Source organism: Lontra canadensis, unplaced genomic scaffold (genome assembly GCF_010015895.1).
Source record: "Lontra canadensis isolate GAN:19392208 unplaced genomic scaffold, GSC_riverotter_1.0 scaffold3, whole genome shotgun sequence".
Lineage (NCBI taxonomy): Eukaryota > Metazoa > Chordata > Mammalia > Carnivora > Mustelidae > Lontra > Lontra canadensis.
Genome location: NW_022630997.1, coordinates 44,996,628 through 45,023,541, shown reverse-complemented (window position 1 = coordinate 45,023,541; position 26,914 = coordinate 44,996,628). Strand labels below are relative to the sequence as shown.

The window sequence follows — 26,914 nt, the reverse complement described above, 5'->3', positions numbered from 1 at the left end:
AACAGGACACCTTGGCTATATTACCAAGGCTTTAACTGGAAGGTCATATTTAGAGAAAGATGCATAGTTGTAGATATTCAGCTTTAAGGACCTAAGGTGGACTTTATGGAGCCAGTGGAGCCCCTGGGAAATGCTGGCCTGACATCTTGCTAACAGAGCTCCCAGCAATCTTACCCGGTGAGTAAAGAAGGTCACTTCCTGACAGATGCAGGAACCTCATGATATTGGGGGAAATCTGAGAAGAGGAATTCACTCAAATTTACAAGTCTTGTGGACAAACTGATGGCAAATATTCGGCTTGGCTTCTGGCTTTGAGAAGCTATTAAAAGTTCAATCTAAAATTCCTTATAAAAAGTTCTAGCAACAAATAGATTTAAAAGACCTTACATGGTCAATCACTATTCTTTCTTTGCTTATATAAGTAGATTAGGCCAAGTTGGTTAACATTGGACTTACTTTACAAAGAAATTTGTCTTCTTTTGGCTATTTTTGGTAAAAATGAGGGTGATCATAGAAAGAAAATGTTTCAATAACACATCTTTGTAGATATTAGATTTTAATACCATTCATTATAAAATAGATCAGACCCTAAGTTTTTCTAGTGTCCTCCAATGCCTGCCTACAATTCTCCAGACTAACATGCTGATTTTTCTCCTGCCCTTTTGACCTGAAATCATTTGAGAGCTACAATTGCCCTTTTTCTTGAAGCCCTACAAACTAAATTTGATGTAAGGAAATCAGCCACAATAGCTCACGCATTCACAATCTCTGAGCCCATTGCTCAGCGGGCCACTAAAGATCATCAGAGCCACCTGAATTACAAACCAGGATGAGAAGGAGATGACATCAGAGTAGACTACTTTCCCAAGATTCGGCACCAGGCCTGAGATTCTACTCCTCTTTCTTTTTAAATCGTAATATTAGAATACAATAAAAACCTACTTATTTGCTTTCATCTCCCCCTTTATTACATCCTGGTAAAATATCACAGTTACTCATGAATTTAACTAATATAACTTCAAATACTCCCCTAGTACCTTATTATAATGAGAACTTAGGTAGAATGTTTATGACCTTTTAGACACACTCCAACGTTCTGTTAGCTTCTGGTGCTTATACATTATGAAGGGCCTCCATTTGGAAAAACTTTTCAAGAAGTACCACCTAATTCAAATGTAAGCTGCATTATATGTAACATTCAATGGACTGACCCTTGTGTCTCTATAAACTTAGGCAATAATTTATTAAGAAAAGCTCCCAGACACAAGGGGAGAAACTTGCCCAACATGCCAGAATTTCCAACGTAATCATTAACCATGTTTTTGTGGATGGAAGGGCCTAAGACAAAATAAGAAAAAAACACAGGTATCTTTCAGAGACGCTGCTCTGGGAGTGACCTGGATTCAGCCACCTCACAAATCTAACTTTGCCGTACAACCCAGAAGATTCTAAGGTAACAACTGGTCAATGGCCTTCTTTATTAACTCCAGAAACCCCAAATGGACAGCTCTCCTAATCTGTAGAAAACCACTAAAGACTCCTGTATCTTATATAAATGTTCAATTATTGTCCTCGGTACCTAAATGTATGGCCAACCAGGCTTATGACATTCTTCAATGTCTTAATAGGAATAGGAACTATTGTAAATACCTCCAGAGTTCTTCCTGTTGGGGGCACATGGGCCTCATCAGTCAATGATTCTTTCCGGATTCTAATATCTACTGACATCTGCAAATTCAGGCAAGATACATCGTTATGCACTGAACAACAATGGAACCAAGAATTCACTCCAGATTGACCTATAATAGCTATGCCCAAACAAATGCCGATGCCCATAACATAGGGTATATAGGAAAAGGAAGATTTTGTTGGAAAGGTTTATAAAACACCTCTGTAATACTCCCTGACTTGTTTTGTAACCAGAGTACTTTTCATCATAACGCTACTGTTACTGTGTAATACTAGCTTTGCAACTCAAATAGAATTGCCTGATGCTAACAAAAATTACGCTGGAGTGCCTGGGAGGCTCAGTCAGTTAAACGTCCAAGTCTTGTTGATGTCAGCTCAGTTCACCATCTCCAAGTCATGAGATAGAGCCCAGGCTCCACACTCACTGGGGAGTCTGCTTGAGATTCTCTCTCCCTCTCCCTTTGCTCCGCCCCCTGCTCAGGTCCTGTCTCTCAAATAAACAAAATCTTTTTAAAAATTATGCTAATAGGGCGCCTGGGTGGCTCAGTGGGTTAAAGCCTCTGCCTTCGGCTCAGGTCATGATCCCAGGGTCCTGGGATCGAGCCCCGCATCCGGCTCTCTGCCAGTGGGGAGCCTGCTTCCTTCTCTCTCTCTGTCTGCCTCTCTGCCTACTTGTGATCTCTGTCTGTCGAATAAATAAATAAAATCTTTTTAAAAAATTATGCTAATATTGAGGTACCAAGGTGGCTCAGTCAGTTAAGTGTATGTCTTCAGCTCAGGTCATGATCTTGGGGTCCTGAGATCAAGCCCCATATTGGACTCCCTGCCCTGCAGGGAGTCTGCTTGTCTCTCTCCCTCTGCCCCTCCCCCCACTAGTGAGCACGCGCTCTCTTTCTCTCTCAAACAAATGAATAAGTAAAATATTTTTAAAATTATGTTAATATTAATATTGATGCATATTATACCAAATGTTTTGGGAGACTGAACTACAACTACCACAAGAGGTAATATTTACAGAAAATAACTGGCGAGGGACATTGTTACAGATAATAACAAAATTTAATTACCATTTAAGCCCGTCAACTTAACTATATCACAAAGCACACATAACTGTACATAAAGAAGGTAAACAGATGCTCTAATTTAAAACGACCAAATAACTTATGATGGATTTTTTTTTCCTTCTCTCGTCTTTCTAATTCTGTACCTATTCACTGGTGATGACTTCAAATGTTTTTTGTTTTTTGGTTTTTTTTAATTTTGACATACAGAGATCACTAGTAGGCAGAGAGGCAGGCAAAGAGAGAGGGGGGAAGCAGGCTCCCTGCGGAGCAGAGAGCCCGATGCGGGGCTCGATCCCAGGACTCTGAGATCATGGCCTGAGCTGAAGGCAGAGGCTTAACCCACTGAGCCACCCAGGTGCCCCGACTTCAAATGTTATTGATTGGGCTTTTATTACTATTTCTGTATTTATGCTATAATCAATACCCCAAAAATGTAAAGGCAAAACTCACCACGAAGCACACATACACATTTGCATGACAATTTGGTCTCACTGAAAAAATATATATCAATTGTAGTATTCCCTATTAGAGGCCCCACTACTGACCCCACCCCCCCAACCCCCCACATAGACTTCTAGGTGACCTAAATTGGTCCTAGCATTGAGGGACATGACGGGCCCAGGGCAGATAAGCAATCACCCTGGCACTGAGGGGCAGGACAATGACCCTCAATGCTTTCTGTCAAAAGATTACAGGTCAAAAGGGGGAAATGATGACAGGAAAACTCTCTAAAGGCCTGCTTTACAAAGAAAGCCATTTTAGATTCCTTTCTCAGTCAATGTGACTTAAACCAAAAGTCTGATGTACAGCCCGCCACGCGTGCACTATACATCTCCTTTGTGAATGAGTGAGATATCCATCAATGCTCCTACTCCCCTCAGTCCTTTATCATAGCACTCGTGATTCCTGCTTCTATGCTCATCTACAATCTTTTGAGCTTCTCCAAGATGTAAAAAGTACGGAACCTCTAATACACAGCCCTGTAAAAACCTTTTATTCTGCGGAGCACTTTCTTCCCTGCAAAAAGCGTGCTTCCTGGACAGCTGTCCTAAGCTGGACTCTAGTAAAACTCTCTTTCTTGCTCTTAGAGATTCTAAAAGGTCTGTTCATTTGCATCGAAAATAGGACCTCACTGCAGAAACTACTGAAGGTGACACTCGAGGGCTCCCCTTACTCTCCCAGGTCACAGCCTTGCCGACCCCCATGCTAGCGCCTGCCTAAGGCCACATCTTTTGTCCACAGAGACACCCTCCCCTAGAATGGCCTTCCCTATATGCCTTACCTTCCCCCACACCTGCTCCATCCTCGGGGGCTCAGCCACAATGCCCCCTCTTCTGTGCCACCCTCAGCACGGGCGCTCAGCCAGAGCGGGCGTGTATCCGACTACAGACAGTAGAGGTGGGACTCATCCACCCAGTTCATTTTCCTCCCTGCAGGTGTTTCACACCTGGCTAATGGCCTCCTTGCGATACAGGGCTCTCCGCCTCCCACAGGGCCGCCCTGGAGCCTACTCAGGGTTGGACCAGTTCTCATGGCTGGACAGTTTCCTTTCCACAGACGGAAGGGTGAGGGGAGCAGGTTAAGTGAGGAGCCCTGAGTGGTCGGCACACACTGGAGGGGCTGAGGGCACCTGTCCATGCACCCAGAAGATGCCTGCTGAGCCCCCTGTGTGGGAAGCACTGCAGTGACCTAGAATGCTAGACACAGGCTGGCCATGCCGGAGGTTACCCACCACTGACCCCCACTCTTAGCCCCCATCCCCCCAGAAGTCTAAAGTCCACAGAGGGGAGGTAGGTGGGGGGCAGGTGGGGACTCATGGCCATTGGAGTTCCCAAAGCTCTAGCAGGGGATTCAGGGAAGCCCAGCAGAGAGACCTGGGCCATGCCTGTCAGGTTTTGGAGTCCCTTCCTGGCCACTGCTGGAAAACAGTCCAGAAAAAGCCTCAGGACCCCAGCTAACCATCATCACCCCTAGCAGTTCCAGAGCTTGCCAGTCTAACCCCAACAGGGCCTTATAACTACCCTCTGCTTCCACAAGACATGATACCAAGGAGGAAGGGGCCAGGGGACAGAGGACAGGGTGGGAAGAAGCCTGGCTTCCCACTGTTTATCCTTTGGATCTCATGCTCTGTACACCAGGCACACGGAATACCTACAGATTTGTTTGTAATCAAATGATTATAGTGAGAGCAGTATGCCTTCCCAGCTGAGAGGCAGGAAGCTGAGGACACAGATCAGAAGCTTCCAGCCCTTGTGGTGAACAGACAGGTAGCCCAGCCCCGGTGGAGGGCTGCCCTCTGAGAGCCCGCTCCCTCTTCCGTACATTCAGAGCTGACCTGTGTCTAGATGACCCTCAGGATGCCCCAGGCCAGGACACATCCGAGCAACAGGCACACCTGTCATCCCTGCCAGCACCAGCCTCCTGGGCTCAGGGCCCAGCCATGTTGTGCAGACCCCTGCCTAGGGTCAAGAAAAACTGCTTCCCCCACAGTCCCTGGTAGCTTCCCTCCCTGACAGCATGCCTGAGAGAGCATAAATATATGTGTGTGTGTGTGTGTGTGTGTCTGCCTCCCCCTCCAGACTGGGCACTCGTGGTCATGTGGTTCCTCTAAGTGGGGTACACACAGTAGGTGCTCAATGTGGTGTTTTTGAAAAGGGGCAGTGTCTGATGCAAGGGAAGATATTATTCTCATTTACTGAGTGTATATATTAAGTGCTTCCTGAATACCCAGCTTCCTGAATACCCTTTCTCAAGAAAGGGGCTGCAAAATCAGATCCCCCGTGGGAGTCAGCTAGGAATGTAAATACAGGATGTGAGCGGGGCTGGGAGTGGAGGCCCTCCTCAGGAAGTCAGGACTGGGTCACTGACGCTGGCCCAGCAACAGTCCGGTCAAGGCCCAGTCTCAGCCACTGGTCACCTGCTTGGCCGGTGACAGGGCGCCATCTGCTGGTGAGAGCAGGAGCAGCAAAGTGGGGATGAGCCTGGGATCTGAGGGAAGTTGGGAAGGGGGGATGTGTCCCTTTCCTCACTAGCTTTGGTCTGCCGACATGACTATCTCACAGCTCCTGGCCTAGCTGCTCAGTTGCCTGAGAATGGTTCACACCCCGTTCACATTCATTCTCTCTCTCTCACACATGCACACACCCACCCAGCCCTGCCCAGACAACACCCCTCCCTGCCCAGCCCCGCAAAACCCACCACCAGAAGGAAGTTCCAGATTGGAAATCATAAGCCAGTGGTTTATTCAAGGCAGGGAAGAATCATACAAGGTTCATGTTCAAATGCAGATACCATGCCCCCCCCGAGACGTCACCTTCAAAGCTCTCGAGTGGGGTCCACGGATCTGTCTGTAAACAGAAGCAGCCCATGGCGGCTGTCCCCATCATGATCTGAGACATTGTAAATGATCCAGCAGACACTAAGCTTCCAATAACTTCCTTCCTTTTCAAAGAACATAGTAGACCCAACTGTGGTTCCAACCCGGTGTGAGTAGAGAGGCCAGCATGTAGGGGAGCAGGGGTCCCCGTTCTCATCTCCTCCCGTGGCCCTCAGCGGGAAAGGCCACCCAGGGCTGCGACAGAACTTGCTTCACCTCTCAACACCTACATCCTTAGCCTTAACTCCAGCTTCTAGAAGACCAGGAAAGGCGTAGTTCAGAAGCCACATGGCCAAGGAGACAAGCTGCACACCCTCTTAAGAACCACAACCACTTAAGAAACCCGCGATTTAAAAAGCTCTGCCTTGGTTTCTTCATCTGTAAAATGGGGATATTAAGACCACCCCCGTCACAAAGTCACTGCGGGGGTTCAACACCAGCCAAGTGCTGATAACACTGCCTGATGTTTAATCACAGCCAGCCGCAGGCGCGGAGAGAGGGGACTGTCCATGAGACGGTGACAGGCAGCTACCGATGTTTTGCTGGCGGCCATGAGGCTGGGTTGCCAGGGGCTTGGGCTGAAAGGCCTAGAAGGGGGCAGGAAGGCTGCTCTGGGCCTGCCTGAGGGACGTTGCAGCCGAGAGCCCGTGGAAAGCTGGAGTTCTGAAGGACCGCCGTCAGAGAAAGAACGGACTAGGGATAAAATGCACTTTTTCATAATAAGAACACTGCTTTGTCTTTGCCTGGGCCCTGAAGTAAGAAAGAAAACAAAGTCACAGGCCTGCCCTCACAGTGCATGTGGGGTTTGACTATTCCTTTCCCTTATGGCCCAGAAACGCTTCGGGCTGAGAAAGATTGTTTCTAACGAAAGAGGTGCTCCTAACCTGGTCTCGGCCAGGTATCTGAGGGAAGAGACGGCAGCCCTTCTGCAGGACAGCCCCTCAGCCCACACAAGGCTCCATCAGACAAGGGTAGGGGGTCTAATACTACAACAAATCCACCCGGAACAACCCACTGTGAGCTACAGTCAGCAGAACAGCAGACGTGGGCTGCTGAGAACTGCCTGTGATAGAGGGAGTACAAAAGATAAAAAAGACAAGAAGAGTCAAATGATTGAAGAAATAAAACATAGATTTTAACACATAAGAAGGGAACGAGATATTATCCCTTCAAATAGGATTTTTTTTTTTTTTTTTTTAGTAAAAGGTAAAACACTTACCAGATCTGGAGAGAAAAGAGAGTATACAAAATCAGATTTTTAAAAGAACTAAACTGAACTTTTTTTTTTTTTTTTTTTTAAAGTAGGCTCCAAACTCAGCACAGAGCCCAATGCAGGGCTTGAACTCATGACCCTGAGATCAAGACCTGAGCTAAGATGAAGAATCGTTCACCTAACCAATGGAGCCACCGACGCACCCCCCTCCGAACTTTGGAAAATAAAATATGTAGCCTTAAAACTCAATGATGGATGCAAGAGCAGACTGAACACAAATGGAGAAGCAAACCATGAAATGGCAGACGGATCTCGGAATGCGGCAGAAAGACGAAGAGAAAGGAAATACGCTAGAGGCACGGACGCCCAGAATGGAGGCCCCAAGAGGAATTCCAGGCAAAAGCGACCCAAGGGATGGAGGGGAAGCAACATGCCCAGAGCTAATGACTCGGAATTTTCTTGAAATGAACACAGACAGGAATCCTCCTGCAGGAAGTAAAGAAGACGAGAGAAAGGATGAAAAGAGGGCTCAGACCTCTGTGTCCAGCACACAGCAGGCCTGGGAAATGCCCGCTCCCTCCTTTGCAGCTCCCTCCGGGCGCTCCTTCCCGCCAGCTTCGCCAGCGTCTCTGTCCCAGCCAGCCACACTCTCCCAGACCTTTCCAAGTCCCGCTCCTCAGCAAGTGTGATCCATTCTTACAAGTCATCCCCAAAGGTCCAGGAGCCTCTCCCCTGGAGAGGAGTGGGGTGCAGGGTGGCCTGGTCTGCCGATCCAGCCACTGGCCAGAGGGAACAGTGAGGTCAGAGAGATGCCCCTAGGGGTCTGAGGACCCAGGAAGCCCAACTGGGCGTGAGGCCCTGACAAAGACAAAGAACTAACTTGGGGACACAAGGAGAGGACGGAGAGGAAAGCCTGAGGACAGTGCAGAGCTCCCATCTCTGTACAAACTCATTCGAAAGAGCTGAGGTCGGGTTAAGGGGCTGGGGAAAAGTGGCTTCAGCTCAAACTGAGAAGCAGACCAGAGGGGTCAGGGGGACGAAGAGGCCTGGGGTGGGGAGACCAGCGCCAGGAGCCATGGCTCAGGTTGCAGGAGGAGCAAGCCTGGCTCCAGAGGGCACCCACGAGCGCCTGGGGGATGCCCACGATGCTTACCTGAGTAAGGTGAGAGCCTGTAACTGAGTCCTCTCAGCCCAGTCATCTGTCTCCACAGGGATCTTCTGCCCTGCGGACACCTGCGGCTTCTGAGCCAGCCATCCCAGGGCTGCACCCCAGGCCTGCGCACAGGGAGACAGGCTGGGGAAGCCAGCAGAGGGGGAGAAGCCCCGTCCACACCCAAGGGCTGAGAGAAGGAGTGATCGCCGTAACTCTCGTCTGCCGATGGGAGGTGTTCCTTCTACCTCCTACGGTGACAGGTAGCCCTTTCCCTGAAATCTCTACTTCCTTCCTTAAAAGAGTAATATGTTTATCATAGAATGTTCAGGAAGCACACAAGGGTATTTTCTCACATCCATTTGTGTCCTGTTTGATTTCCTTTCCATTTCTTCTCCTGTATATACACGTGTTTAACATAACAGTGTCTCGCTATCTCTACAGATGGGGATTCTTGCCTTTTTCCAATCCATGTTCTAAGGAACACGCCAGTCTTCGTTCAAGCATATAATTAGATTTTACGCACCACTTTTAATAGCTCCACAAATGGCATTGTACAGCTCTAAGAAAATCTATTTAAGCCATTTTCTGGGATTGGTTGTTTCAGGCTGCATCAGATTGCTTGCTGTTTTACATGAGAACCACACTGGGTTAGCTGGCACCTCTTTCAGGACCCATTTCAATGCCCACCTCCTCCAGAAAGCTTTCCCGGACGCCTTCAACATCTCCCACCTCTGAACCCTGACCACCTGCGGTGTGTCTGACCTGGCTCAGCATGGAAACCTCGTGTCCCTCACTGCTCTCTGTCCCACAGTGGTGGGCTGGTCTCACGTCCAGAACTCTACTGCACACAGCCCGAGGGAGCCTCCCAGCACCTCGCACACAGCAGGTGCTCAATACATGCAGACAGCTTCGACCCCAGCCCCCTCAGACTGCATGACCCCAGAGAGTTTCACCCGCTGAAGTGTAAGCACCCCCAGGGGCCTGGTCTTGGCATTCTGCGTCTTCGCTGGGCACTGAGAGACAAATGGGCCTCCATCGGTCTGCCCTAACTTTCAAGACCCAGGCAACTCCCTGTGAAAGTTCCGAGGTCCAGTCGAGATAGCCAAGGCTAAATAAGACGTTCAACTCCTCTACGACCAGGCCACTGGGTCCTACCTTGACCAGGCAGGCACGGTCACCATCCTCGTTATAGACATGAAGAAATCAGGTGCGTTAGAGGCTAGCAGGTTTGCTAAAGTAGTGGGCGAGTGGGTGGCGGAGTGGGGATTCGAAATCCAGGCCGTGTGAGTGGTAGAGAGCCTTCAACACTGGGCTAAGTATGCCTGCGTCAGGAACTGGCCTGGGATTCCAGAATTCCTTTCCTGCAGGCCCATGCCCATCAGCTCACCAGAAAGTCCCCTCCAAAACCAACCACAAGCCTCAAGTTTTTCTGCCACAGCAGATGCTTCTGCTTTAGCTCAGTTCAGCAAACGCTATGTGCTTACCAAGTACCTGACACTGCTCTGGCTCTTGGAGTATGGGGGCAAAAGTCTCTGCCCTCTAGAGACACTGAATGAATGTTACAGAGGAAGAAAGGGTGAGGGGTGGATGGTGTAGGGCTGAGGGCTTCCTGAAAGAGGTGGTGACCAAGCTCATCTTTTTTTTTTTTTTAAGATTTTATTTGTTTGAGAGACAGACAGACATAGTGACAGATAGCAAGAGAGAGCACGAGCGGGGAGCAGAGGGAGAAGCAGGCTCCCCACTGAGCAGGGAGCCCGACATGGGGCTCAATCCCAGGACCCTGGGGTCATGATGCAAGCAGAAGGCAGATGCTTAACTGACTGAGCCACCCAGGCACCCCCAAGCTCCTCTTGAAGGCTGAGTGACCCTCCACTTTCGAGACCACCACCACTTGCCTGGGAACCTCAGACACACTTGACCAATGGCTGTTTACAGAAATGCTCTACTGTCCCAGTGTCTGGATCTTTGGTCAGGCAATAACCTCCACGGAAATGCTCCTTGAAGAGACAGACACAAACCCACATGGGCACACACACCTGCCTGTGGAACTCCTCTCCACGTGCCAAAGGCGCCACTCAAATCCCACCCTATGTACACCATCATCCCCAAGGCAGGAATGTGCTCCCCTTCCTCTGGGTTCCCACAGTATGTCAATGGCTCTAAGGGGTACACACATTCCAGTGCATGAGCCCCCCACACACATACACACACGCGTATCATCCTTGCACATGCAAACAGTCCAGAAATATCTGTTGAAGTCAGTTAGATGCTTGAAGCCTTGGCATAATTGTATGGGCTAAAATGCTATGACCAAGTCAAAGCAAAAAATATAAGACACAATTCAAGTAAAACAGTGGTGTGAAAAGCAGCCTCCAGGCTGGATGGCCTGGGGAAAGCCCCCTTTGCCTTTGACACTCCATCGCCTCCTCATCTGAAGACCAAGGCTAGTCATGCTTGGCAGGGATCCACCATCACACGGCCGCAGTGAGGATTCAATATGGCGACACTCCTCAGGCCCCTGCATGGGGCCTGGGGCCTGAGGCTCCTCGGCAGTGGCAGCTATGATCACCTGGGCCAAGGGCACACATCCACTCAGAGTTGGCAGCCCTGTACACAGGCCCCCGGTTGCTCCCACACCAAGCACGAGTGTGTAAAACTCCATGGGACGCGTCTCCTCGGGACAAGGTGCTGATACCGTCTCTTTGTTCCTGTTTCAATTCCCCATCTAAACTGATTTCACACGCTGCCTATGGGGAACCCTGCAGTTGGAAAGGCACTGGCCTCACTCACCCAGGGTATCAGAGCCACTCTCCACAGTCTCGTTGACCTTCCTTGCAACTCTGGCCACGGCCTCACCCATCTTCTTCAGCATGCAGGCGAGGGGGTCCTGCCGCCAGCCACCAGGCCGGTCTGCTGCTCACAAGGGGGCCCGTGCCTGGAGAAGACAGAGGACCATGAAGCGCCCGCCGCCCAGCTGGGGACATGCCCCCGACGCCATCCTTCCCGGGGACCCAGGCTGCAGGAAGCCTGTAGGGAGGCCGCCAGGCCACTCACTTCCACCTGGGAGGCCCAGAGACCATGCCACGTGCAGCTAATCTGCCCATCAGGGGTGGGGGCAGCCCCAGCCCAACCAGTTTCCTGGGTGGGTCCACACGTCTGACCTCTCCAGACTCAGGGCAAGGGTCTGAAACAGTGGCCAGGCAGGTGTGAGGACTCAGGTGTGTGCTGCCTGTGACTCACTGAGCAGGTGGAACAATGGAAGAGAAGCTGGGGGCGGGGGGGGGGGGGGGGCAGCCAACTGTGGGGGAAAGACACTTATCCCTCCATCCAACAGCGTCTGGGCCGGTGCCCTGTCCACAACCACAGGGACAAGCTCCCCAGCTCCCGGCTCACCGCACCCGCCTCTGCTGGGTACCTCCTGCATGCTGGGAAGTGCGGGTACAGAGGCAAATGTAGCCAGCCTGCCAGGTCAGAGGTCACAGTCGGAGAGGGGAGGGGTCATTAAGCATTCCCTTCCCACCGGTCAACAAGGAGGGATGGCTAGGGTTGATTCCGGTTGTTTTAGCCCGAAGACGTGATGATCAGCCTGGCGCAGAGTTTATCTGCCAGACCCGAGGGAGAAGAGGGCGGGGCGAGGAAAGGAGAGAAGAGAAATTGGATCACTGAGGGGGAAAAGGCTTCAAGAAGGGTGAGGAACACAATCAAAGCTATTTGGGATTAAAGACACAAGGGACTCTAGAAAGGTCTCCAACTCCCTGTTTAATTACAGAGAGGGAAACTAAGGCACAGAGACGGACCAAGGCCAAAGTGAGTCAACAGCAACAATGTTACCAGCTCAGCTCCACATTCAGCGCTCACCTCTTTAAAAAAATCGTCCACAACACGGGCAGCAGCATCCCAGGGACAGAAGGAACTTGGGGCCAAGGCCAGTGCCCTTTTTTGCCTCTGGATCCCAGTCTCAGCTTCAGAGACAGCTCTGAGTGTCAGAGGCCGAAGAAGGTGAGGACAGAGAGAAGGGGGTAAGGGGAGTGCTTGCGGTTGTTACCAGACACCACGTCAAGGTCCAAATGTGCTCAGCTACACAGGCAGGACAGGCAAGGCTGAGCCGGGGCTGGCCAGGCCCGGCCATCTGCTGAGCGACTCTGGTTCGTGGCTGCATCTTACCATGGAGGCTGACTCGGAAGGTCTGAGACCCACAGTGCGGTAGAATTAGAGCGGTGGCCTCATGCCCAACTCTGCCATTTACTACTTCAGGGGCCTTGGGAAAGATTTTTAACTACTCTGAGCTGTAGTTTCTTCATCTGAGTAGGAGATCTGGTAATACCTCACTGGATTCATTTGAGAATTGAACAAAAATATTTACTTCTTTCCAGCCCAGGGCCTAGGACATATAGGTCTTAACAAATTCTAGTCAAGAGGATAAAACAGTACACATGCAGATAGGACACTGGCCTCTAATCCCAATTTCATACCCATGTGACTTGAACAAATAACTCAGTGGAACTCATCTTTAAGGAATGACTAGAATTTCCTTCTCCACCTCCAGGAAGATTTCCCTGATTGCCTCAGCCCTCAGTGTTTTCTCCTCCCTCTGAGTTTCAGCACCACTTAATAACTTAGCACAAACCATTTGGGTTACTTAGGAGCTTTTTAAAATATATATATTTGTCTCCCTAATCAGCCTGTGGGCAGCTGGGCACAGGGAGCAGCTCTCTACTGTGTTTCCCCTTCCCCCCAATTTACACCACAAACTGAATAAAGATGTCTAGGTAGGATACCCCAATGGTGATGATGATGATCAACAGCCACCATTTGGGTTTCAAATCTAAATACAAGTCAATGGACTCTTATAATAAATCCAAGACAGCGTCTAAATGAGAAGGGTCATAGAGTCAAATGTCTAATGGTGCTAGGTAGACAACTTGCATAAGGTGGGCCAGGGTAGGATAGTTGGGAATAGTGAGGACTATGGCAAACTAAACCCAACACCTCCACCATGCTGCCCTTAGGACCATCTCCTAAGCCTGAGTCACAGCAATATTGCTGGGATCTTGGTGACTTACTCTAACTGCTATGAATGGGAACGCTGAGGGCTCAAGAGGGGAGGTAAATGAGCTAGATGGAAGACAAAAAAGCTCAGTCTCCTAACTCCCAGCCTAGGATTCTTCCTACTGTACCATGCTCCTTCCTTGCCCTCTCCCTAATACTTATCATCCATAATCACAAACACGTATGGAGCAGCTACTAGGTATAGGGCATAAGAATGAAGAGGACAGAAACACAGGAAAAAGCTCAGACTTATGGTTCTGATGGACAGCTTTCTAGGAAACATCACTGAGTCACTCCTGGCCTCCCAGCACAAGGGAAAAGGAAGGTTGATCTCCAAGCTGCCCAGGGTCTGTGCTAACCCTGAGGGGGGCTGTCTGGGCTGATTACTTTCAGCCAGGCACTATGCTTACAATTCTAGCTGCCACCAGGTTGGGGGGGAGGCGCTGGGGAGGAAGGGAGCAGGGCAGGGGAAGCCTCAGACCATACAGCCCACTGATGACAATTAATCAAATTAAAAACATCACCCCCGGTGGCAAGCGAAGACACTCTACGGTGTAGATCAGAGAATGGACATCAAAGCGGGAACAGGAGCAAGCTACAAGGTCTGGCTGTCAGAGCCAGTCATTAGTAGGAAGGGCCCCTTACATCCCAGAGGATGCTCTGGGTACCACACAGATGTGTCCTAGTCCTCTGACAGATGCCATCTATCCCAAACTGCCAACCGCAGTAACTGACCAGGAAAGCACCTTCCCTTCACCTAACACGACCCCTCCCCTCTTCAGGAAGCATTCCTTCTTACAGTCCAGCTGACTGTCCCTCTCTCAAGTCAGATGACAAAATTTGTCACTCTGGCACAGCCAGGGTTGTGAGAGAGGAGAATGGCAGGGTCATGTGTGGTATAAGACCTGAGGTGGGGTCAGGGGGCCCTGGATTGAGGGAAGAATAAACAGGATGACAGGAGTCTGGAGTGGGTCCCCAAAAGGGCACCTAAGAGGTTGTCCAACTTCACAACGGCTCCTTTCAGATCTAACCCAACACTGGGCCTCTTTGACAAAAAAAGAAAAAAAAAAGGCAACATTTATTTAGCATGTAACAGAAACCTCAAGAAAGAGGAGGTTGGGGGGTTAGAAATAAAAATAAAGCTATTCTTTTGTTTTACAGTGTTTTTGAGAAAAATAGAAAACTGTCTGGGTCACATTTGAGTGGCAGAGAGAGCTATGGACCTACTGTGGACGGAGTGCAAAAGCCCATAGGCAGGGCAGCCCCTAGGGTGGGGGGACCTATAAAAAACAACACTAGGGGTGCCTGGGTGGCTCAGTGGGTTAAACCTCTGCCTTCGGCTCAGGTCATGATCTCGGGGTCCTGGGATCGAGCCCCGCATCAGGCTCTCTGCTCAGTGGGGAGCCTGCTTCCCCCCAACCCCCCGCCTCTTTGCGTACCTGTGATCGCTGTCAAATGAATAAATAAAATCTTTAAAAATGAATAAATAAACACGAGTCAACCAAAATCAGCATGTCAGCACCACTCTGGCCACCCATTTCTTGCAATCCCACAAAAGAAGTTATCATGCCAGCCAGCGGGAGCGAACAGTATGCGAGGGAGCCTTCATGGAACTGGAACCCAACTACAAGGCCCCAGGAGAACCCCACAGGCTCAACCTCTGGGCTCTTTGAGGCATCTGGCCAAACCCACAGGCAGAGTGATAGTAGAAGAAAGTCAGAGAGTATCCCCAAGGGACTGCAGGGAAGCCTTAGCTAATTTCAAGGCTAAGTGCTCCAAGTCCTGGAAACCCTTCAGCACAGGCTCCAAAGCCATACTCACAGGGCTGCTGTCCCCAGCCATACATCCCTCTCCCTACATCCCCAATTCCCCTTTCCTCGGAGTGGGCATCATAGCCTCAGGAAATGTTTAAATCCAACAAACATCAGGGCGCCTGGGTGGCTCAGTTGGGTTAAGCCGCTGCCTTCGGCTCAGGTCATGATCTCAGGGTCCTGGGATCGAGTCCTGCATCAGGCTCTCTGCTCAGCGGGGAGCCTGCTTCCCTCTCCGTCTCTCTCTGCCTGCCTCTCCATCTACTTGTGATCTCTCTCCGTCAAATAAATAAATGAATAAAATCTTTAAAAAAATAAATAAATAAATCCAACAAACATCTCCTGGGCACCTTCTCAAAGGGCCACACAGGGGAATAAAGTTATAGAGATGGGGCACAGGCCAGAATGAGCTTCCCACGACTAGGAGAAACTGGGTGACAAGAGGAAGAATGAGCTAGATGCTAGTAGGGCTGTGACACCAGGCCCAAGGGGCATGTGTGCCCTCCTCACGAAGGCAAGACAGACACAGACTGAGCAGAAGGACCCAAAGAAATGAGAGAAAGTGGGAGACAGCTAGCCAATCCATCCCCAGACTACTGGGGGAGGAGGAGGAGGCTGTAGGCCCTCCAGACACTCTGTCCTGTTTCTCTGCAGGGAGCTAGGGAAAGTTTTCTGAGGGCAGCAGCCTAAGATCAGAGTTTGGAAAAGTTCTCAGTGTTTGGAGAGCAGCAAATGATCTATAACTTTTGAGAAAGATCTTTGCAAATGTTAAGCATTTCCCACATTAACTGCATTAAATGTAGGTGATTCAGGACACAATAAATTAAACAACAGAAAAGTGGTTTTCCTTTGTGGGAGCTGGCAACAGGCCCTTCTGATCTATAACCTAGTTTCACCGGGATACAAGGCTGGAGTTGGGTGGTTTTTGCTTAAACCCTGCCTGCAGCCCCCTGCTGGCGCTCCTGCTCTCCCCAGGGAGGACTCTGCCCTCTCTGGAGCCCAGAGATCTGTTTGGAGGAGCTGCTGCGGACACCCCGTCCGCACCAGCTGCTCCTATATTTAGTTACATGTGGTCACTTGGGAACTTTAGAGCCTGGCAGCCGCTCCAAAGGGCAACTCGAGCCTCCTGAGCCATGTGTGCAAGCTCCCCCACCGCGGGCTCCCGCGCGTCCCTCCGGCCACGCCAGGTGGGGAAGCAGGTGGGAAGGTGAGAGACGGAGGGCTGGATGATATCCAAGTAGCCCCGAAAGCCCTGGAGACCTGGACGGAGTTGACCCACTTTCCCACCCCAGGGAAGCAGCCCGCTGGGGTATGAGCGGGACCGGCTGGCGCCTGGTGTTGAGCCTTGGGGTATGCAGCGCCGCGCGCGCACTCCGCTCTGGGCACCTAGGTATCCTCCGGCAGCGCCTCCCAGCGCAAGGGGCCCGCCTTACCCGTCTACCCCACCCCCCGGAACCCGCAGCCAATGGCTCCTCGTCGCCGGCCCTCCGCTCGCGCGGCAGGCGGAGACTGGGGAGAATAAAGCCGGGAGAGGGGCGAAAGCTGGCGATCGCAGAGGGTCGGGGACTCCCGCGCTCCCCGGAGGCCGGGAGGCATGCTTTGGGGCAGGCATCTGCGGCCCCCGGAACGGAAGCGAATCACGACAGCGCTGCTTCTGGAACGAAATACACCACAGCTTCTCCGGGCCGGGGCGCCTCCCGCGGGGACGGAGGCCCTGCGCCGCTTCCCCGGGCTCCCTACTCCCTGCCACCGCGCCGCCCATTCCCGCGGGCCAGCCGGGGTCCCGCCGCAGTTTGCAAGCAGAAGCCGGCACAGCGCCGGGCCCCTGGGCACTGCAGAAGCCGCAGCTGATGCACGGCTGCCCTTTCCACCCGGTGACCTGGGGGAGGGGAGGGGACGCTGCAGAACCGGGGGCACTTCTCTCCCTCTCGCCCCCAGCCCTCAGTCTCAGACTGCATTTACTTTGCGGGGCACGAAGCATGGGGCCCCGTCCTGGGCCGCTTTCTGCTCCACTTACAGCGACAATGCCTCCTAGCGCCCTGCGCAGCGCAGTCACGCTCCCTCGGCCGCCGGCGGCACCCCATGCAACTGTGGCGCGCTGGAGCGGGCGGGGCGGGGCGCGCGGAACCGCGGTCTGAGCGCGCACGGCCGCTCCGCCAATCGCCGCACCAGGATAGGTGCTGGGGCGGGAGCGGGCCCCCGCAGGCCTGGCCGCGAGCAGCCAATCAGCGCGCCAGTCCTCACGCCGCGCCCGGGAGCGGCGCGCGCGGAAAAACGGCCCGCGCGCTCTCGTGCGCAGGGTGGATCCGCTTTGTGTGCGGCTTCTGGAGGGAAAGCGCTGGGGAGGTAGGGCGGGCGTGTAGACCCGAAAGTGCTACTCGGACCCTGAGATAAATAGGACTGAGGCTCCAGGTTCTTCTCAAGGGAATGGAGTTGAATCAGCCAGATCAGGGGTACTTTGAGAAATGGGGGTTGAAAACTTACCATGGGACGCCTTGAGGTGCCCATTTGGGTTTTTAGAGACGATAACAATGGCTACCCTAAGTTATCTCACCTTTCTAAATCCCAACATTCTCCATGAAAAAGTAGGAGTTAAAGTACAAATATACAGGGGTCATTGCGAGGACTAATATGTGACAAGTTTCCTGCAGTGCTGAGCCTGACAGCTCAGGGAAAGGCGGTGGCTTCATTGGGGGACTCACCATATACCCTTTATAAGGCACTACAGAGACCACAAAAGAGGCGAGGCCCCTCACTCAGCCAATGACAATGATCAACATGTCCCATGCTCTAGTAAACAGAGCATGTACTATGTAGAAGTCCTGAAGAAAGACCATTTAATTCCGCCTCTGGGGCAGTGGGGGTGGGGGGGAGCTTGAGGCACTCAGTTAAGGAACACACATTCCCCCGGGGTCTTGATGGATGTTATTAGTTGGGTCATCTGCCCCAAAAGAGGTACCTCAGAATGAGACTTTATTCGGAAATAGGGTCACTGCAGAGATTAGTTAAGGTAAGGTCATACTGGAGTAAGGTGTGTATAGTGTTCTGATGAGAAGAGATACATACGGGGAGAAGGACATGTGAAGACAGAGGCAGATTTGGCAGTGATGTGCCTATAAGCCAAGGAATCCCAAGGACTGTGTGGGCAAGGCTCTTAAGCTAGGAAGGGGCAAGACAGGAAACAACTCTGAAGACACCTCGATTTGGACTTCCAGCCACCAGAACTATGAGAAAAGATATTTCTTTAGTTTTAAGTCACATTGTTTCTGGCAATACAGGGAAGGGGATGAGAAATGTCTCCAAAGAAAGTCTTTAAACCTGAATGCCTAGGATATGCAAGGTCCCCATGTCTCTGGGTATGCCAAGATCAATGAGACCCAGACCCAGCCCTCAAAGGGTTACCACTTGGGGATGCCTGAATGGCCGTGTGTCTGACTCCATCCCAGGAAGACTATCTGTGGAGACCTTTCCCCAACCTCATCATCACTCTATCCCTGCCACATATGTACCAGGTTCCAGGTATTAATAACAAAATGGTTGAGTCCTGTTCTGCCCAAGCCAAGATCCTTACTACTCTGGACAAAGAGGACTCGGCCACTTGTTACACTTAAAACCACCCTTAGAGGGCGCCTGGCTGGCTCAATCAGTAGAGCATGTGACTCAGTCTCTGGGCTGTGAGTTCCAGCCCCATGCTGGGCGCAGAGCTTAATTTAAAAAAAAAAAACAAAAACAAAAACAGCCTTACATCTCTGGCTAATTTCCACACATGGGAGTCTTCTCTTCTCTTCCAGGCCATACACAGACCTGAGATCGCCAGACTAGTGCTTCTGTGCATATAGTAAGGGTTCAGTGAATACCACTGACTGATGGCCCAGCCCGGGGCACCCCATATTCGTTCCTTATACTCAGTCCTCTCTCCCAAGAATTTCATCCTGGACCTTCCAACTCCACAGGGAGAAGACTCCTGCCCAGCTCAAAGACCACAGCTCCTGTGCCTGGTGAGTTTGCTTCTCCAGAGTACTTACTGCACCATGCCCATTACTATGCCGTCTTTACAAATGTCTTTTCTCCCAAGACTCTGCCTGATTTTAGATCAGCCAGAGCTTGGCACATAGTAAGTTCAGGTATCAGTCTGTACTTTTTGTTCCTGCATCATAAAACACCCCAAAGTGCAGAAGGGTCTTTTTTTAAGGGAGGGAAGGGGCAGAGGGAGATAGAGAATCTGAGCAGGCTCCACGCCTAGCGTAGAGCCCAACACGGGGCTCCATCTCAGGACCCTGAGATCATGACCTGAACCAAATTCAAGAGATAGACCCTTAACCAGATGAAACACCCAAGCACCCCAGAAGTGTCTTAAAATAATAAATATTTATTTAGTTTATGATTTTTATGGGTCAGCCTTTTAGGTTGGGCTCACCTAGGCAATTCTGGCCTCAGCTGGACTCCCTCATGCATCTGGGGTCGGCAGATGCTTCTGGGAAGCCAGAGGCTTCTGCTTCTGGGGAGGTGGCTAGCTGTCACTTGAGGTAACTGGGTCACACGTCTCTCATCTGCCAGCAAGCTAGCCCAGGTTCACACAGAGCTGTGCGGTTCCAAGAGCAAGAATGGACTCGTGCAAGATCTTTAAAGGTCGAGGCTCAAAGCTGGCATTACATTACTTCCATAGTCGTATTGACTAAACCAAGTCACGAGTCTAACCCACGTTCAAGGGTGGGGAAATAGACTCCATCTTCTGATGGCAAGAGCAGCAAGGTCACATTGCAAGGAACATGGATACGGGGATGGGTAGACAATCAAGGCTAGTTTTGCAATCTAGTGCTCAATAAATATTCCCATGACACCCAGCCCACAGTGGGTGCTCAGTATTTATCACGGCGCTAAGATTTTCAGTCGTGATGTTTACTGATCTCGTTCAACACAGTCAATTGGCAAAATGTTATCTCTCACTCACAAGCTATCCATTGCCACCTTCGGTTCCAGAGTAACAAATGAGGTGATCAGGAAGACGGGCTGTGCAAGAGAAAGCCCCACTGAGGCTTCTCAGTGAAGAAGCTCCGTGGGCCCCAAACAGGCTCCTGCCGCCAAACAGAGCATCTTTGGAGACCTGGTCACGTGAGCTGGAAGCCATACACTTTCACCTATAAACAGAGAGCGGCTTTTTTCTTTTTTGCCAGAGCTTAAATATAGCCCTTGTTAATTTCCTCAAAGCCTTGCTGCTACCTGCTTGGTAGGAAGCCCCTTATTTGGCTAGTTCCTGTGGGTTTTCCCCTCATCAAGCAGGATAAACTCTCAGGGTACTTGTGGAAGGGGTACTTTCCTCTCGCCAAAGCCAACAGCTCAACTCCAAAGACTAGGATCCCTGATGGGAACCACTTCCCAACCAAAAATTACTAGAATCAATCTCAAGGCCTATTGTGGGTTTACTGATACTGCTCTCCTGCCACCAAAAGATGTGTTAAGAGTCCTAACCCCCAGGATTCCAGACTGTGGCCTTATTTCAAGACAGGGTTTTTACATTAGTAATCAAATCAAAATGACATCAGTAGGGTGGATCATAATCCAATATGACTAGGTCCTTGTCAAAAGGGGAAATTAAGACACAGACAAATAGGCACAGAGGGAAGACGCTGTGAAGAGACACACAGAGAAGAGGGGCATCTACAGACCAAGGACGGAGGCCTGGAACAGGTCTTCCCTCGGCCTCAGAAGGCACCAGTCCTGCCAACGCCATGATTTCAGACTTCCAGCCTCCAGAACTATGGGACGTTTGTGATTCTTTATTACAGCAGCCCTAAAAAATGAAAACCAGGCCTCAGATCTCTCCTTTTCCATTTCGGCTCAGGTCTTGATCTCAGGGTCGTGAGATCCATCCCCAGTTCGGGCTCCATGCTGAGGGCAGAGCCTGCTTGGGATTCTCTCTGCCCCTCCCCACCCTCCCTCTCTTAAAAAAAAAAAAAAGAAAGAAAGAAAAACAAAAAGAAAAAAATAACAGAAAACCACATATCCTTACTAGAAATGAAAAGTAGTATCATTTGCCATAGATATAATGTAACCTGAAAAATAAATACTGCAAGTTAACTCTATTCCAATAGAACTGGAAAAACTTGTTAAATATAATTAAGTGAATAAAATGAAACATTACGGTTGCCTACTAACGGCCTGCTCCTGAGGCTCTTCTCTTTGTTCTAAAAGGAGTCTAGCAAGTGCTAGGGAGCTAGTAAAGACATGGCAGTGCCTTGGTTGATTCAAAATGCTTGGAACAAATTTTAAAAGGGAATCACTCTCTCAAAGCAGTGCTCCTGGACCTCCAAGAATGTACGTCCCGCCTTGGGAAAGACTGTCCCACAACCACAGAGAACTAGGAGTTCCGCAGTACCAAGTGAAGAGTTCCAAGGGTGCACTGCTCCCTTTGGCCCACCAACCACAGGGAACTTGACCCCTCGAAGAAGTCTGAAGATGCCTTCAAGGATCTGATGAATTACAATAGACAGAGAAGACCAAATAGGACATGAGACAGGGAAAGGAGGAGGGAAGGGAAGAGCACTTCCAGAGTGGGGCTCGGCCCCAGCACAGGGTGAGAAGCCAGAAAGCATAAAGCATTCATGGGAACACCCAAGGGCTCACTCTGGCTGAGGCTGGGGGTGGGAGGAGTGGATGAGGGGATGGGGGGGACGGGACGGGTGCCTAAGGAGCCGTGGGACTGGTCCGCCAAGCTACACTGAGCCCTCGTGAGAGCCTTTGCTCCCAGATGATAAAGTGGCACTTGATTTCCTGGGTGTTTCAGTTAGCTTTTGCTTTGCCACAAACCACCCTGAAATTCAGCAGCTCCCAGGAACAAACATGTGTCATTTCTCACAATTCTGTAGGTCAGCTGAGTGGTTCTGGTCTGAACTGGCTGGGCTGAACTCTGCAGTCAGCTGGCAGCCAGCTGGGGCTGGATGGTCTAGAACAGCCTCACTCCCGCACCCGGCAGTCAGCAGGCTGTTGGCCGAGGGGCCTCAGCAGGGACAGACGGGGGCCTCTGCTCCACATGGTCACTTACCAGGGGACCAGCCTGGTCTAAAAGGCAAGCCCATCGTGAAAAAACTTTTCAAGCCTCAGCTAGTGGCACAAACTCTGTTAGCTTATTAGCCAAACCGTGGCTGAGCCCAGAGACAATATGGAAGGGCCCCCTGAGGGGTAGATAGGGAGAGGAGTAAACATATTGGTCAAGGGAGTGACAGGTCACGTCCTTCCAGAAGCACTATGGAAGGAAGGAACAGAGAACAGGGTGATTTGAAACAATAATGCTAATAACAGCAGCAATAACAGTTCACACTTAAAATCTCACTTTTTCCACCCCATTCTTTGTGTTATCCATTCCATCTTCATACACACACACACACACACACACACACACACACACACCTGCTAGCAGCCCTGTTTTAAAGACGAGGAAACAAAGGCACACAGAAGGTAAAGAGTTTGTCAAAGGTTACACAGCTACTGAGTGGTAGAATTAGAATTCAACCTCAGCTAGCCCAGCCCCACAGCCTGCGTGCATGGTGGCCAAAGTCTAGAAGGGCCCATGTAAGGTCGTCCTGTGGGTGGTCCACGTGAGGAAGTCAAGGACCTGACTTAAGGTAGCTGTAGAGAGAACAGAAAAGGGACAGATGCAAGAGATACTGCCAAGGTAGACAGGGCAGCGCTTGGAAATGATGTGGGGATGAAGGGGGAAAATGTTTGGGGGACGGGTCAGGAGCAGGGGCCTGGGTTGTGCCCTGTACAGAACAAAGGACATGTGGGTCTAGGGCTGACTAGCAGTAGGATTTAGGGTATGCTCCAAAGACCATTAAGGGCACATCCACTGGGAGCTGTCCAACAAGGTCTTGGAAGTAGCTAAGGAGGTCTGGAAACAGACCAGGGCTGGAGCTCAGGGGGCAGTATCAGTGGTCCCAGGCCCGGTGGAAAGCCCGTGATAGAAGACCCCTCAGAGAAAAAAGAGGGTGGCCACAACAAATCTATGGCTTCTGGCAATCCTAGACTAGGGAGTGGTCCCAGAGGCTCCCAGGGTACAACATTTAAGGAACCACTCCCTCTCAGCTGCTAATCCCATGGAGGCACAGCCTGAAAGTGCCTCTTTAAGGCTTGCCTGCCCCCAGCCCTAGCTCGGGGGTGGGGTGGATGAGGAGAGTGGGGGGGGCGGTGTCCCAGTGAGAAACTGAAAGCCAGAGACAGGCCTGCGTTGGGACTTGGAAACAAAGCCAGAGGAAGCAATGTCACCCCTGAGAGTATTCCCCACCCCCCACAGCGTTAGAGGTCAGTATGTCTGCAAGCACTCATGGGGTACCCCTACTCTGTTCTCAGGGAGTATCTCAACTAGCGGACAGCTAGGCTGCTGTAAAAAAAGATCCAAAAATACTTCAACTTGAATAAAAGAATCTGTTTCCTTCTCTCTTGGAAACAGGTGATCTAGGGAAGGTTGACAGCTCTGTTCCAGCAAGTCATCTAAAAACCACCATGGCCAGCTGACAGGGTCCTCTTCAGTATGCTTTTCCCACCTCTGGGTCCCAGAGTGCTGCAGCAGTTAGACCCTTTCCGAGCTGGCAGGAAGGAGAAAAGAAGGCATCCTGACCAAGCCAGTTTGCCTCTAAGGGGATGGCCCGTTTATATTGCCGGCCTCACTCTTCTTCACTCCCCATGGCCCAGACTGGGTCATGTGACCACACCTAACTTGGAGGGAGGCTGGGAATATAGACTACGGCTGGGTGGTCAAGTGCTCAGTTAAAACTTGTAGATTTCATTATGGAAAAGAGGAAGGGGCAATGGATACTTGGGAACAATTAGCATCTCTGCCCGAGGGAGGGATTTGGGATGGCGGCATCCTACAGTTCAGTAGGTGGGGACCAAGCCAAAGAAATAAACCTTGCTTTTCACGTTCAGACTACTGGGGCCCAGGGAAAGATGGCTCATAAGCATAGATCTTGTGTCCGCAGTCTACTTATGAGCTGCTCGAGGGAAGGCCAGAGATTGACAATGGAAATAACCTCTACCTGGAATGGGGCTGGTGACCCTACAGGCTTAGGGAGTGCTTATTAACCATCTTTGTTCATCACTGCGCCGGGAAATTATTAATGCATCCATTCTCTTCACCCTTTCTTGTAGATCAGCTTTTCTTGTCCCTGACTCCACAGGATATCAGCAGATGCTACTGGCACCCATTCCAACATCCACTGTCTTCTTTTTTCTCATCGGCAGAATCCCAGTTTGTTCGGGGCAGCTCTATGTCAATGAAGTCCTTTTCTTCCTGCCTCTCTTGAAACCAGAGGGAGCCATGTGTCATGGTCTGCTCGATTGTGTCCATTTCCTAGGGCTGCCATGACAAGGTGCCACAGACTGGTAGCTTGAACAGTGGGCATTTACTGTCACAAAGTACTGCAGTGTTGCAGGACTGGCTCCTTGTGAGGGCTGTGCGGGAAGGCTCTCCTCCAGGTCTCTCTCCTTGGCCTGTAGATGGCCACCTTCTTCCACTGTTCCTTCACATCGCCTTCCTCCTGTGCCTCTCTGTCCAAATTTCCCTGTTTTACAGGGACACCAGTCATATGGGGTTAGAACCCACCCGAATGACCTCTTTTTACCCTGACTACCTCTTTCAAGTTGCAGTCTCCAAATAAGGTCATATTCTTAGGTCCTGGTGCTCAGGGCTCCAACCAATCTTTTTCAGAAGGACACCCATCATGGCAGTGAAATAAAAACAGAAATCAACTGGAGGTATTTGGGCAAGTGTTCGCTTTCCTGATAAAATGAGACCGTTTTCTTCCTGCCTCGAGTGTGACTATGATAGCTACAACCTCGGCTGCCATCTCTGACTGTGACAGTGGCCCTGAACCCACTCCAGCAACCTCAGAACTCTGGACATTTTGTCACATGGCTTTGATTCAGGACTTTGAGGAGCCGTTTCTCTTATCTGCGGCTGAAAGCATTTCTAACCAGTCTAGCATCTCCTTGGATGGTCATTCGCTCCCCTGCATCCATTAGCAGACATTCTGAACCTCGTATAAGAACGTCCCCACTCATCTATCTTGCAATGTCTCACTCTGCGAGTCACGTAACCTCCGGCGAGACATGGGCACACATCCTCTACCGAAATACCTGAAGAGGCTGGGCTCCGAAGAGCCACGCTATTAGAACTGAGTGGACCACAGAGAACTGAAGACCTCAACCAGAAGAGTATTTGGAACAGGAACACGAGTGGGGTGGACAGGAAAGGGACATGGTGGGTGGAGGCAAAAAGCGGACAGGTCCAGTTACACTTCTTACTGCAGAGACAAGGGAAGGGGGACTTTCCAGGACTAGTGACATGGCCGAGCCTCGAGGAAATCCCAGGGGAACTTTCTCCATTGCTGAAATATGGTGGTGTAAAATCGCAGGCTGGATGGAAACGGGAATATCTAGTTCGGGTTTAGCAAACTCAGATGCTTCCAGGGTCCAGGCAGCAGCATGAGTGACCGAAGCCACAAGTAGACACTGTGGGGAACAGTCCCCCAGATGCAGCAGCTGTTAAGTGACCTCCCAGTCTTGATTCTGGGCTCTGGGCCCGGAATTGCTAATTCTGATTTTTCCAGAAAAGCTAAAAATCCGTTTTCTTATGTTTAAATCTCCAGGTTTTTTTTTTTTTAATTTTAAAGCAAACTGTTTTATTGATTTCTTTTTTTTTAAGATTTTATTTATTTATTTGACAGATAGAGATCACAAGTAGGCAGAGAGGCAGGCAGAGAGAGAGAGGAGGAGGCAGGTTCCCTGCTGAGCAGAGAGCCCGATGTGGGGCTTGATTCCTGGACACTGGGACCATGACCTGAGCCGAAGGCAGAGGCTTTAACCCACTGAGCCACCCAGGCGTCCCTGTTTTATTGATTTCTTAAAGATTTTATTTATTTATTAGAGAGAGAGAGAGAGAGAGGAGAGAGAGAGTGGGGGAGGGGCAGGAGAAGCAGACACCCTATGGAGCAGGGAGCCTGACGTGGGACTCGATCTTAAGACTCTGGGATTATGACCTGAGCCTAAGGCAGATGCTTAATCAACTGGGCCACCTGGGTTTTGAATGTTGGAAACTCATTAAACAATTTTGAACCATCCATGGCAGATGCTTAATCAACTGGGCCACCTGGGTTTTGAATGTTGGAAACTCATTAAACAATTTTGAACCATCCATGAGCCAAATAGAACACATCTGCAAGCTAGATGTGGTCACCAAAGTGCCACGTTGGGTCCAGCCCCACGTCACACCCAAAGGAGTAGACCACACTATAGTATCCTCTCCTTGAGTGCCTCCAATGACACAGAGTTCATTAAAAATCCACTAAAAACCCTGCACCTCCAGACATCAATCCACTTCTCTCCTACAGCTTTAGAAAGAGTGAAAGATCATTTCCTCAGTGCACCCATCCTACTTTTCCCTTTGCCTGTTTAGCGGCAACAGATACACTGGAGTCTTTCAGGGTCTCTATATGGGACGAAGAGGCAGAGGAGATAGGAATGGATGGGTGTATGTAAATATTTAGGAGGCCAAGAAGTCAGGTC

General features: G+C 50.5%; 1 protein-coding gene across 1 annotated transcript in view; it reads right to left on the bottom strand.

Annotated features, from left to right (window-relative positions):
* LRRC20 (leucine rich repeat containing 20) overlaps window positions 1-17,459 on the bottom strand; it is a 65,158-nt gene extending 47,699 nt beyond the window's left edge. The window contains exons 1-2 of the mRNA XM_032841248.1: window positions 17,373-17,459; window positions 11,286-11,430 (exon numbers count right to left, since the gene is read on the bottom strand). Of these exons, the coding sequence (XP_032697139.1) occupies window positions 11,286-11,367 (82 nt within the window). The 5' untranslated portion in view covers window positions 11,368-11,430; window positions 17,373-17,459. The remainder of the gene's footprint in view (window positions 1-11,285; window positions 11,431-17,372) is intronic.
* Between the last annotated feature and the right edge of the window lie 9,455 nt (window positions 17,460-26,914).